The sequence below is a fragment of the Colobus angolensis genome, unplaced genomic scaffold, assembly GCF_000951035.1.
Source record: "Colobus angolensis palliatus isolate OR3802 unplaced genomic scaffold, Cang.pa_1.0 Scaffold164, whole genome shotgun sequence".
Classification (NCBI taxonomy): domain Eukaryota; kingdom Metazoa; phylum Chordata; class Mammalia; order Primates; family Cercopithecidae; genus Colobus; species Colobus angolensis.
This window is the reverse complement of record NW_012114755.1, coordinates 2,016,151-2,028,671: the sequence shown is the minus strand read 5'-3', so window position 1 is coordinate 2,028,671 and position 12,521 is coordinate 2,016,151. Positions and strand designations below refer to the sequence as shown.

General features: G+C 41.1%; 1 protein-coding gene across 1 annotated transcript in view; it reads left to right on the top strand.

The window, feature by feature from the left end:
- TSG101 (tumor susceptibility 101) overlaps positions 1 to 11,986 on the top strand; it is a 55,335-nt gene extending 43,349 nt beyond the window's left edge. The window contains exons 8-10 of the mRNA XM_011937467.1: positions 8,200 to 8,402; positions 10,422 to 10,661; positions 11,658 to 11,986. Of these exons, the coding sequence (XP_011792857.1) occupies positions 8,200 to 8,402; positions 10,422 to 10,661; positions 11,658 to 11,747 (533 nt within the window). The 3' untranslated portion in view covers positions 11,748 to 11,986. The remainder of the gene's footprint in view (positions 1 to 8,199; positions 8,403 to 10,421; positions 10,662 to 11,657) is intronic.
- Positions 11,987 to 12,521: the final 535 nt, after the last annotated feature.

Genomic DNA, 12,521 nt, shown 5'->3' with positions numbered 1-12,521 from the left:
TAAAGAGCTTCTGCACAGCAAAAGAAACTACCATCAGAGTGAACAGGCAGCCTACAGAACGGGAGAAAATTTTTGCAATCTACCCATCTGACAAAGGGCTAATATCCAGAATCTACAAAGAACTGAAACATTTACAAGAAAAAAATCAACCCCATCAAAAAGTGGGCAAAGGATATGAACAGACACTTTTCAAAAGAAGACATTTATGCCTCCAACAGACACATGAAAAAATGCTCATCATCACTAGCCATCAGAGAAATGCAAATCAAAACCACAATGAGCTACCATCTCACGCCAGTTAGAATGCAATCATTAAAAAGTCAGGAAACAACAGGTGCTGGAGAGGATGTGGAGAGATAGGAACACTTTTACACTGTTGGTGGGACTGTAAACTAGCTGAACCATTGTGGAAGACAGTGTGGTGATTCCTCAAGGATCTAGAACTAGAAATACCATTTGACCCAGCAATCCCATTACTGGGGATATACCCGAAGGATTATAAATCATGCTACTATAACAACACATGCACACATATGTTTATTGTGGCACTATTCACAATAGCACAGACTTGGAACCAACCCAAATGTCCATCAATGAGAGACTGGATTAGGAAAATGTGGCACATACACACGATGGAATACTATGCAGCCATAAAAAAGGATGAGTTCATGTCCTTTGCTGGGACATGGATGAAGCTGGAAACCATCATTCTCAACAAACTGTCACAAGGACAGAAAACCAAACACCGCATGTTCTCACTCATAGGTGGGAATTGAACGATGAGAACACTTGGACACAGGATGGGAAACATCACACACTGGGGCCTGTTTTGGGGTGGAGGGATGGGGGAGGGATAGCATTAGGAGATATGCCTAATGTAAATGATGAGTTAGTGGATGCAGCACACCAACATGGCACATGTATACATATGTAACAAACCTGCACATTGTGCACATGTACCCTAGAACTTAAAAGTATAATAATAATTTTTAAAAAAGGAAATTAAGAGAAAGAAAAAGTTTAATTCTTAATAAGAGAGAAACTAGAAATCATTGAGAGGACAGTCAAAATCAAAAGGTGTTTTTTAAGAGAAACAGAAAAACACCTAATAAAATTGAGTTGCTTTTAGTAAAATTGCTCAAGACAAAATGAAATCATGAATAAATAATAAAGAGAATATTAGACTTTTTAATTCTCCAAATGCAAGTCTTATTTAATATGTGTAAAAAAAAAATAGACCTGAATTATGTGTAACTTTTTGGAAAGTTTAATCTGATACCAGAATCATTAAAATACAATTCCATTGTAAAGTTGTACAGAAGGTTATAGAGATTATATTGTGATGCTGGAACTTGGAGTGAGACACACATCATTTGGCATTTGAGTTTAATGGTCATTCACAGTAATGCTGCCTGTTATTTGGAGCTTAAAGACACTTGACCTGTTTGGGCTGTTGCCACTCAAAAGTTCATGACCACAGATGTCCAGTGTCTTCCTCTGAAGAAACTCGAAACCTGAAATTTAAATTCTTTGTGGCAGATAACTGGCTTATGACACCTTAAAAAGTTCAAGTGCTCATATAACATACCTGACTAAATCCCCTTTCCTACTGCAATGTGTTCACTATGTTACCAATTTGCAACTTGTGCTTCAATAATGGAATCTATTTTCGTTAACACTAGCTAAAGAAAAAAGCCATGTGTTTTATGAATGACCTTATCTGCTTCCTGGGTAATACCTTTAAGAATAACCTTCTGAGTCAGGCGTGGTGGTGCATGCATATAGTCCTAACTACTTGGGAGACTGAAGCAGGAGGATTGCCTGGGCGTAGGAGTTTAAGGCTGCAGTGCGTTTTGGCTGCACATGTGAATAACTGCACTGCAGCCTGGGCAACATAGGGAGACCTCATCTCCAAAAAAAAAAAAGAAGAATGATGTTCTGTAGAGATTACCTTTCACTTGAGGAGTACTCAGTTTTCAGGTTCTTTGTGGCATGTGACTTTCAAATTTTGAAATCTAAACATTCATTTTTTTTTTTTTTTTGAGCTGGAGTCTTGCTCTTTTGTCAGGCTGGATTGCAGTGGCGTGATCTTGGCTCGCTGCAGCTTCCGCCTCCCAGGTTCCAGCGATTCTCCTGCCTCAGCCTCCCAAGTAGCTGGGACTACAGGCACGCACCACCATCCCCAACTAATTTTTGTATTTTTAGTAGAGAAGGGAGTTTTACCATGTTGGCCAAGATGGTCTCGATCTCTTGACTGCATGATCCATCCTCCTCGGCCTCCCATAGTGCTGGGATTACAGACTTGAGCCACCGGCCTCCCACTATCCTTTTTGAGTTGACTTTGGTTTTATCTTCCTTCCTAAATTTCTGTCCTTCTGCTTCCTTACTTTTTTTGCTTTTTGAATTCTATCTTCATCTGTTTTTTTCACTTTTTAATGCTGTATATGGGCAGGGGAGAGAGACATTAGTGAGCACCTTGGTGAGCAAGCCTGGCTTTAAAGACTTGAGAAGAGCTTCTGGCACCAGAGCTCTGTCTTCTTCCAGTTCTCAACACGGTGTTGCTCTCCAGTCTTGCCAGGATCTGAATCAAGAAAGTTTTTTTTTTTTTTTTTTTTTTTTTGAGGCGGAGTCTCGCTCTGTCGCCCGGACTGGAGTGCAGTGGCCAGATCTCAGCTCACTGCAAGCTCCGCCTCCCGGGTTTAGGCCATTCTCCTGCCTCAGCCTCCCGGGTAGCTGGGACTACAGGCGCCCGCCACCTCGCCCAGCTAGTTTTTGTATTTTTAGTAGAGACGGGGTTTCACCGTGTTAGCCAGGATGGTCTCGATCTGCTGACCTCGTGATCCGCCCGTCTCGGCCTCCCAAAGTGCTGGGATTACAGGCTTGAGCCACCGCGCCCGGCCAAGAAAGTATTTTTAAATATCCCTGACTTCTCCCTGTATTGAGGCTGGCCCTGATCATGCTTTTTAGTGCCCCTCACCAGGTCTTCCAGTTGCACTCATCCAGCTCAGCTCTCAGATATGTTTTAATGAGACCCTGTATTCAGGGAAGTTGCATGGACATTGCAGTGGAGAGAATTGATAATAGGGCTATCAGTCTCACAATATCACCCCTCTACCTTTAACATTCCACTTAGCTGTAGAGTCCATCTGTTTGTCCATCTGCTGAAATGAGAAAAGAAAAACTCATACACTGATTTAAAACAAACCAAAGAAAGATAAAACAAAAATCCCACCTTCTAGCTGAACAAAAATGTGCAGTTAATAGTTGGCCCTTGAAAATAAAGTAGTGAATGTGGAACTGAGCCTGTTTGTATATCTGGTAGCTCTTTTCTTGCTTTGTTTTTCCTTAACCAGTTTTCTGCCTAACATTTTCTTCTGTGATGATTATATTGCCTAGCAAGCACACCCGTGGTTGTGAAAATAGTATAGCAAAAAAGAAAAATCCCCAGTTATTGATGTACTAGGTTTGTGTATGTCTTTTAAACAGTTCTAGTTTCACCTTACACAGAATAATCAGGAAAAGTGTAAAAATTCAAAGTGAAATAAAAATTTTATCAGTTAAAAACAAAAAATACCTGAATACAAAAAAAAAATTAAGATCTGCCAAAAGCTTCCTGCCTGATACTGTAATATTGAAGATGAGATGGGCAACATGTAGCAACGGAAAAGGAGGATGTATGCTCACTGAAGCATGAGCTGGGCCATCACTCCTGTTACAAACCAAGTATTATAGCAGATTCCTATACTTTGAGGTTTTTTGTTTCTTTCATTTTTGTTTTTTGCAATAGCAAATAGGTGGGATGACAGGCACAGTGGCTCATGCCTGTAATCCCAGCACTCCAGGAGGCTGAGGCAGGAGGATAGCTTGAGCCTGGAATTCGAGACCAGCCTAAGCAACATTGTGAGACTACCTCTCTACTAGAAAAAACATTTTAATGGTTACAGCAAAGATCTAATGTTTATTCTTCCTTGTGTTAAGGTGTTTTAGTAGTTTTCTCAAACTGTATTGCAGTTTACACTTTTTCTCATCCTTTGAATTTGTTGTGAGAGACCAAAATTATAAATCAGTTTTCCCCTCCCTGGCAAAAATGGAAACCAAAGCAAGTCCAAGAGATTGAATTATGGTAATTATGGTAATATTCTTTGCTAAAGACTTTGGATGTTCCCTTGGGGACAGAAATGTTTAAAGAATTTAACTGCCGAAGGGGCTTAGCACTGAATTATGGTGGCTGGTTGGGCAGAATTGTTTGAAGAAAGTGAAGCAGTGATAGTGTTGATGATGCAAGATTTTCTTCTCAGTCACTCTGCAAGCCAGGAACCTCTGACCAGCAACACCCTGCCTGGGCCTCCCTCAACCATGCTTCCTGCTGCAGGAGACAGCCCTCCCACTCGGCCCACTTGGGCCAAGTCTGGCTTACCCACTGGTTCCCAAGTTCTTGTCCTGTGCCCAGAAAGAATGAGGATGCACTGACAATCAAAGCGTGAGCAAGACAGGGAGTTTTATTGAGTGATGAAATAGCTTTCAGTGGAAAGGAGACACAGGGGTGGTTCCCCTACCCAAAGGTGGGAAAGTTCCCACTAAGTGGCTGAGTCCTGGGGCTTCTTAGGGTCTCTTAGGAAGTCAGGGTAGGCCATAGGTAGTATTGGAAAAGACAACATTTGATTAGTTAAAAGGCATTATTTAGAAGGAATCAATGGGAAAGGGTGGGCAAACAGGAATAGAAGTTCTCACTCTATGTCAGGGGTTTCATCCGGAACCTACAGTCCAATCTTTCAGCCTTCAGGCTGTTTTTGGCTTGAAGGTGGGGTTTCACCGGGGACCCACCCCATCTGCCCAGGCATTTGGCTGCCTCCTGTCACTGTTACTGAAATCCATAATTTTATTTATTTTTTATATTTTATTTTGAGATGAAGTCTCGCTTTGTCACCCAGGCTGGAGTGCAATGGCATGATCTCAGCTCACTTCTACCTCCGCCTCCTGGGTTCAAGCGATTCTCCTGCCTCAGCCTCCTGAGTAGCTGGGATTACAGGAGCATGCCACCACGCCCAGCTAATTTTTGTATTTTTAGTAGAAACGTGGTTTCACCATGTTGGTCAGGCTGGTCTCGAACTGTGATCTGCCCGCCTCGGCCTCCCAAAGTGCTGGGATTACAGGCTTGAGCCACTGCACCTGGCCTTGGAAATCCATAATTTTAAATATTTCACTCTAGTAATGACTTTTCAGCACTCTTTCCAACCACATGCCTTCAAAGCAGTAGAGTTTTAGCAGTTCACTTTTCTGATTTTCAGGTAGTAGAGATATTGAAGAGTTCTTTCATTTGGTTTAATACCACCTTACTATTTATTTTTGAGCGCTTGTATATTTATAAACAATTTTAATAATTACCTTCTACATTCCAGCAGAAGGCAAGAGAAGGGAAGTTTCCAAAAAAGCACATCCTAAGGACTTCTCACCATCTGAGCCTTTTCTCTAGGACTCCTAGAAGATAACCAATTCTGTTGATTTCAGGAGATCATTCAGCAACAGTTTGCCACCCTTAACATTTAGAATTTAGGCTGCATAATAAGGATTATAGAGTCCTTTCCTTCAGAAAATAGATTTTTAAACTAATAAGTGTAGTGATAACTGTTAAGAGAGAACAGATTGTTGTGCTGATATTTTGGGAATTATTGTTAATGGAGGAAAGATCATTGGCAAAGATTAGCTTTCACCATAATTTAATGGTAGAGAGAAGATGGGATCTGATATTTGAGAGCATTAAACTTTTTTGTTAGTTTAGAATGGCTTAGACAGAGTTTGTTGATGGTTTTGGTAAAAAGCAGGATCATCTAACAGGTAATTAGAAGACGCAGGTAATTCACAAGGCTTTCAGGAAGTTTGCTTTTCATAGGTTGTGTTTAGCTTAATTTAAATGTAGCTGATGTGGATCATAAGTTTAAGAATAAGATGGGGATAAGGTCACGCTCGGTGGCTCATGCCTATAATCCTAGCACTTTGGGAGGATGAAGCAGGCAGATCACTTGAGGTCAGGAGTTTGAGACCAGCCTGGCCAACATGGCGAAACCCCATCTCTACCAAAAATACAAAAATTAGCTAGGTGTGGTGGTGCATGCCTATATTGCAGCTACTTGGGAGGCTGAGGCAGGAGAATCACTTGAACCTGGGAGGCAGAGGTTGCAGTGAGCCCAAATCGTGCCACTGTACTCCAGCCTGGGCAATAGAGCAAGACTCCGTCTCAAAAAAAAAAAAAAAAAAAGAAAAAAGAGATTGGGATGGTAGTGACAAGGCCAGCAAGTAGAAGTTTACAGTAGCAACAAAACATCTAGTTGAAAAACAAGATCACAGATGGATTTCAGCAGTGTTTCCTAACGTTTTTTTTTTTCATTGTCACCCTCCTAGGGAGACTTTTTAGACTTTTTTCCCCCTAACAATTCCCACCCCCAACAAATGTTGATTATACTGTGTATCTGTTTAGGTACTGTATGGATATCTCTGCTTTATACATAAGAACAAGACTTTTTTTTTCCACCTCAAACCAATTTTTGCCCAGTTGTTGGGGGATATCACTTCCATTGAGAATGTGCATGAATTAGAGAGTGATGTTGGCTAAGACTGGACTTGACCTCAGAGGATGTAAACACTAGAGAGAATAGGGCTTCAAAGATGACCCACGGTTTGGGGCTGGTAAGAGAAGTGAATAAATGGGCCTTAACTTAGCTAAGAGCCTTAACCAGAGAATAAGAACAAAAGCATAATCGTAAAAGCAGTTGTTGGACTTAGACTCATTGGAATTAGAGAAGTAGGTATAAGCTTAAAAGCATCTGGTCCTTCGGAAGGATCTGGAAGAAAGCAAGCTGTCTTGCTGAGAAAGGGAAGTTTGTACTTTTGAACAGTGAGGAATCAGGCATGTAAATAAAGGGGTTAGGATTCTTGTTCCAAAAGAAGTGGGAGAAACGAGAGTCGGAGGCACCCATTAATGGTTTCAGTCTTCTTTGGAGATGTGTTGAAGGTTTTTGCCTTTGTGGGAAGATGGTAAAGAGAACTTCAGGAGTTAAGAAGGAATTAAGGCCAGGCTCAGTGGCTCAAACCTATAATCCCAGCACTTTGGGAGGCCAGGCAGGTGGATCATTTGAGGTCAGGAGTTTGAGACCAGCCTGGCCAACATGGTGAAACCCCATCTCTATAAAAATACAAAAATTAGCCCGGCATTGTGATGTGTGATGTGTGCCTGAAATCCCAGCTACTCGGGAGGCTGAGGCAGGAGAATCGCTTGAACCCAGGAGGTAGAGGTTGCAGTGAGCCGAGATCATGCCACTGTACTCCAGCCTGGGTGACAGAGTGAGACTCCATCTCAAAAAAGAAAAGGCAATTAAGGTTAAATATACTTATGTCCTCACATAGTATTTTATAATCAAACATAATTAAAAGTCAAAATGCCATTTACACTTTTGCTGATTTAGGACAATAACTGAAGAACACTGATAGTCATAAAGAATACCCAACCTTATATTAAAAAGGGGACCTTTTTGAAGAAAATATCCAGGGGATGTTTATTTGATCTGAAATATGCATGGAAATTATATAATACACTGATTAGGAAGGGACATTTGGAAGAGAATAATCTGGGAATAAACACTTTATCAGCTGTTAAATTTTTTGGATGTCATTCTTTTTTGTTTATCCGTTCTGTCCTGTTGGTAAAGGGTGAAGGAGTAAAAGTCTTACAGAGGGGAGCCTTATTAAACTGTACATTCGTTTAGGGAAAGTGCCCATTCTCAGTCCTCACTGGCCTCTACAGTGGGCACATGTCTCCTTCAGCTTAGCAGTGAAGCCTGATACTAGACTTGGCCTGCATCAAGTGTTTTTCCTTGGTGGAAATTATCGTGCCATTTGTTGGTGATTTAGGAATAATTGTAATTGGTAGGGACATAGCCTCTGTCTCATTGAGAAAATAGCTAATTGTTTGGGCTATGAATAGGGAAACTGGGTTTAACATGGATTAATAGTAATCTCTTGCAGGGCAAGTATTTCTGAATCAACTCAGATTTTTACATTGTTTCTGATGAAACTGGTAATTTTTTTCTTTCCTCACATTTTGAAAGTGTCAGTTCATATTGCCCTCTTTTCTGAAGGTTCCTGTGAGACGAATAGAAGGAACTTGGGAAGTAAGCAAGTGTTTTTGGCCTCTGTTTCCTGCAGGTCCCAGTAGGGATGGCACAATCAGCGAGGACACTATCCGAGCCTCTCTCATCTCAGCGGTCAGTGACAAGCTGAGATGGCGGATGAAGGAGGAAATGGATCGTGCCCAGGCAGAGCTCAATGCCTTGAAACGAACAGAAGAAGACCTGAAAAAGGGTCACCAAAAACTGGAAGAGATGGTTACCCGTTTAGATCAAGAAGTAGTAAGTGACTCATTAAAGACTTAAAAGTTTTGGATTGAATTGTAGCCATGGCAAAGTGTTCTATATGTATCCTGGATGTTGTGGGCATAGTAGGAGTTCAGAAAATTATAGGCATCTTTAGACATGTGAATGTAATTTTTTATAGCTTTGTTTACAGTGGAGCCTGTGTTTGGCATTTGGTCTTTGATTGGTAGGGGAATAATATTTAGACCATTTTGTTTGCACCTTGTATGAGTCCATTTTCATGTTGCTGATAAAGACACATCCGAGACTGGGGAGAAAAAGAGGTTTAATTGGACTTACAGTTCCACATCACATGGCTGGGGAGGCCTCGCAATCATGGTGGGAGGGAAAAGGCTTTTTTTTTTTTTTCTTTTTTGAGAGAGTCTCACTCTTGCTCAGGCTGCAGTGAAGTGGCATAATCTCGGCTCACTGCAACCTCCACCCCCAGGTTCAAGCGATTCTCCTGCCTCAGCCTCCTGAGTAGCTGGGACTACAGGTGCCTGTCACCATGCCTGGCTAATTTTTGTATTTTTTAGTAGAGACGGGGTATCACCATGTTGGCCAGACTCGTTGCGAACTCCTGATCTCAAGTGATCAGCCCACCTTGGCCTCCCAAAGTGTTGGGATTATAGGCATGAGCCACCACACCCAACCAAAAGGCACTTCTTACATGGTGGTGGCAAGAGGAAATGAGGAGGAAGCAAAAGTGGAAACCCCTGATAAACCCATCAGATCTTGTGAGATTTATTCACTATCATGAGAATAGCATAGGAAAGACTGGCTCCCATGATTCAATTACCGCCTCCACCCCCTCACAGGTCCCTTTCTGTGAGATACAATTCAAGTTGAGATTTGGGTGGGGACACAGCCAGACCATAACACACCTTTGCCCTAGGAAACGATGTTTTAACCCAACGGAGGACTGTTTGAGTGGTTGATGTTGCCAGAGAGCTCTAAAGCTCTAAAGCCATCAAGATGTATACATCTTAGGTGCAGACTTAAAAGGACAGTACTGTTTTATTGTTTCCAAAGGTTGTGTGAGCCAACCATCAAGATGTATACATCTTAGGTGCAGACTTAAAAGGACAGTACTGTTTTATTGTTTCCAAAGGTTGTGTGAGCCATCTTTAAAAGTATGTTCGGGGAACTTTCACAATAATCCAGAGATACTTGGTTGGCTCAAGAGCTACATAGAAACATAGCATATGCAACCTTCAGCTCTTTAAGCTTTCTCATATTTATAACAGACAGCTGTGCCTTGGAGAGTCCATGTGTAACTCAGTGCTGTGGCTTTGCTTAATGATGATAAAGTGGAGGCATCAGCATAATTGAAGTGCCAATTTCATGCTCCATTTTCATCCCCATGAGGGAGAATTTATTCCAGTAAATGTGCTTTTTTGATGGAAGAGTAAAGAATTCTTAGCAGGTTGCGGGCTCTGTGGAAAGTGATTTGTATGTACCCATTAGCCTTACAAAGTGGTTCTAGATTATAAAATGAGCTTCGAAGTAGCCAATTTTTAGAATTCAGGAAAGTGACACCAATACAACTCAGAGCCTACAGCTACCACCTGCGTGTGACACTTTGTGATTAGAATGCAGAGATTTGGGCCTCTATGCATTGAATCCTCTTCATAGACGGGAAAGTTACTCTCCTATGGCAGATGCCTACTTGTTGGGAAGAAAAACCTCATGATTTTCTATGTAAAGGAACCTTCTGCTGGAAAGTATCTTGTCTGATGGCTTAGTTTGCAGGATCATTTGTCACTGACAGGTGACAAGCTTGTTACTGTCGCTGAAAGTGGTCAGCTCAGGATATCTCCATCATTACTGTATTTCACTCAGCATAGATCACATCTTTTCCTCTACCTTTGACCAGGGTGGTATTTGAAACATGATTCTCATCCATGAGTTGTTTAAACATGGTTATTAGCCCATCTTTTTCTGTGAAGTGTTGTAGATGTCTGATAAGTGGATAATTATGTACAATTAATAATGCTTAGACTGTTCTGTTTTCAGGCCGAGGTTGATAAAAACATAGAACTTTTGAAAAAGAAGGATGAAGAACTCAGTTCCGCTCTGGAGAAAATGGAAAATCAGTCTGAAAACAATGATATCGATGAAGTTATCATTCCCACGGCTCCCTTATACAAACAGATCCTGAATCTGTATGCAGAAGAAAACGCTATTGAAGACACTATCTTTTACTTGGGAGAAGCCTTGAGAAGGGGAGTGATAGACCTGGATGTCTTCCTGAAGGTATGTTTTCATTTTACTTTCCAAGATTGTTTAACTTGGGCTGTAGAGGCCCTGACCTTGCAAACCACAAACCAAGAGAGTTTCTCTGTAGTATGAATTAAGATTCTTTATCTTCCCAAAAGACAGCAAATGAGATGTAGGGTTTTGCGCCATCTTTTTACCTACAGAGTACTGAGGATTGGTCTGAGCAGGGGAAGAAAAGTGGGCTGGTGGCTGCAGTTCTCTACCCACCAGGCAGCATTAAGATGAGTATAATTCTGTGCCTGGGTGGATCAGGAGGCACGATCAGATTTCCATTGGTTCTTTGAGGTCATACCACCTGAGATCACTGATTGTGCCACCTCCATTTTTTATCTATTAATTTTCTTAGAGTTATATAACTTTAGACCAGTTTTCCCACATCAAACAGCCCTTCAAGGTATCAGGCTGTCCTTTCAAGCCCTCTTGAATGAAAGTTGTCTCAAGCTTAATGCTGTTGTACAGAGGAAAATCTAGTAAGCGAAGTTTGGCTACTGCTGTCTCTTGGGTCATGGAGAACATGGTTTTAGGAATAATAGCAGCCACCCTTGGGATATTTGATCCAGCTGGAGCCAGGTCAGGTCAGGTCATGTGCTGATCTTGCCTATCTCCTCACCGTGGGGGAATGGCCAAACCATGTGCCTCAGAAGTGGTACAACCACAAGAATGGCTGGATATAAACCAGAGACCCAAGAGAGGACTCTCTTTCTGTGCAATCTCTTGCTTGAATGGCATGGCTTAGGAAAAGAAAGTGTAAGTCAAACTCCTGAGCCAGACCCTGCAATGTAATGCTTTCCCTGTTGAGTAAGCCTTTTAATAGGAAGTTTAAAAGTCCCATGTAATGAGGTATTCATTCCAAAGGTTGATAGGTTGAGTTAGGGTTCTTAGATCCCATCTAGGTTACAAATTGTCTTTAATTTTATGACTGGGCCTAAATCAAAGCCATTCTAAACTATTCAAACGTTTTTCCCCTCCTAGCATGTACGTCTTCTGTCCCGTAAACAGTTCCAGCTGAGGGCACTAATGCAAAAAGCAAGAAAGACTGCCGGTCTCAGTGACCTCTACTGACTTCTCTGATACCAGCTGGAAGTTGAGCTCTTCTTATTCTTTTCTTCTCTTCCTTTCTCTTATCAGTAGGTGCCCCAAATAAGTTATTGCAGTTTATCATTCAAGTGTAAAATATTTTGAATCAATAATATATTTTCTGTTTTCTTTTGGTAAAGACTGGCTTTTATTAATGCACTTTCTATCCTCTGTAAACTTTTTGTGCTGAATGTTGGGACTGCTAAATAAAATTTGTTGCATAATTTTTCTCTCCTTTATTGAACTTTAGGAAAGATCGATGAAATCTTAATAAGCCCAACTTTTCATTTAGCAAAAAAAGCGTAAAATCCATCTTAAGTTGAAATTAATATTATTCTACGGCATATAAAGTGAATTAATATGGGGATAATACCAAATAGAAATCTAAATTTTGAAATATTTGAAGTTAAAGGATTTGAGTAACTTATCTGTGAAAGGTCCAGGGTGATACTCTCCTACCAACCCTACTAAATTTGTTTCCTTTCTAGGCCTCACTGAACCATAAGTGTTTTCATCAAAAAGGAGCACAGTGGCAGGTCCAAACCATACACCTGATAACTTTAGGATTAAAGGGAAAGATACAGTGTACCATTGCCTCCCTGCTTTGTCATTTAAAGTTTCGTCTTCATAGTAAGTGATTCTGTAGCCAAGTTTGTGACCACCCAGTGAACTATATAGCTACTGTATGTCCTGCAGAGCTCATCCAGAATAGAATGTTCTTGATCAAAATGAGAGTGCTAGAAGGCTCATAAGGCTACA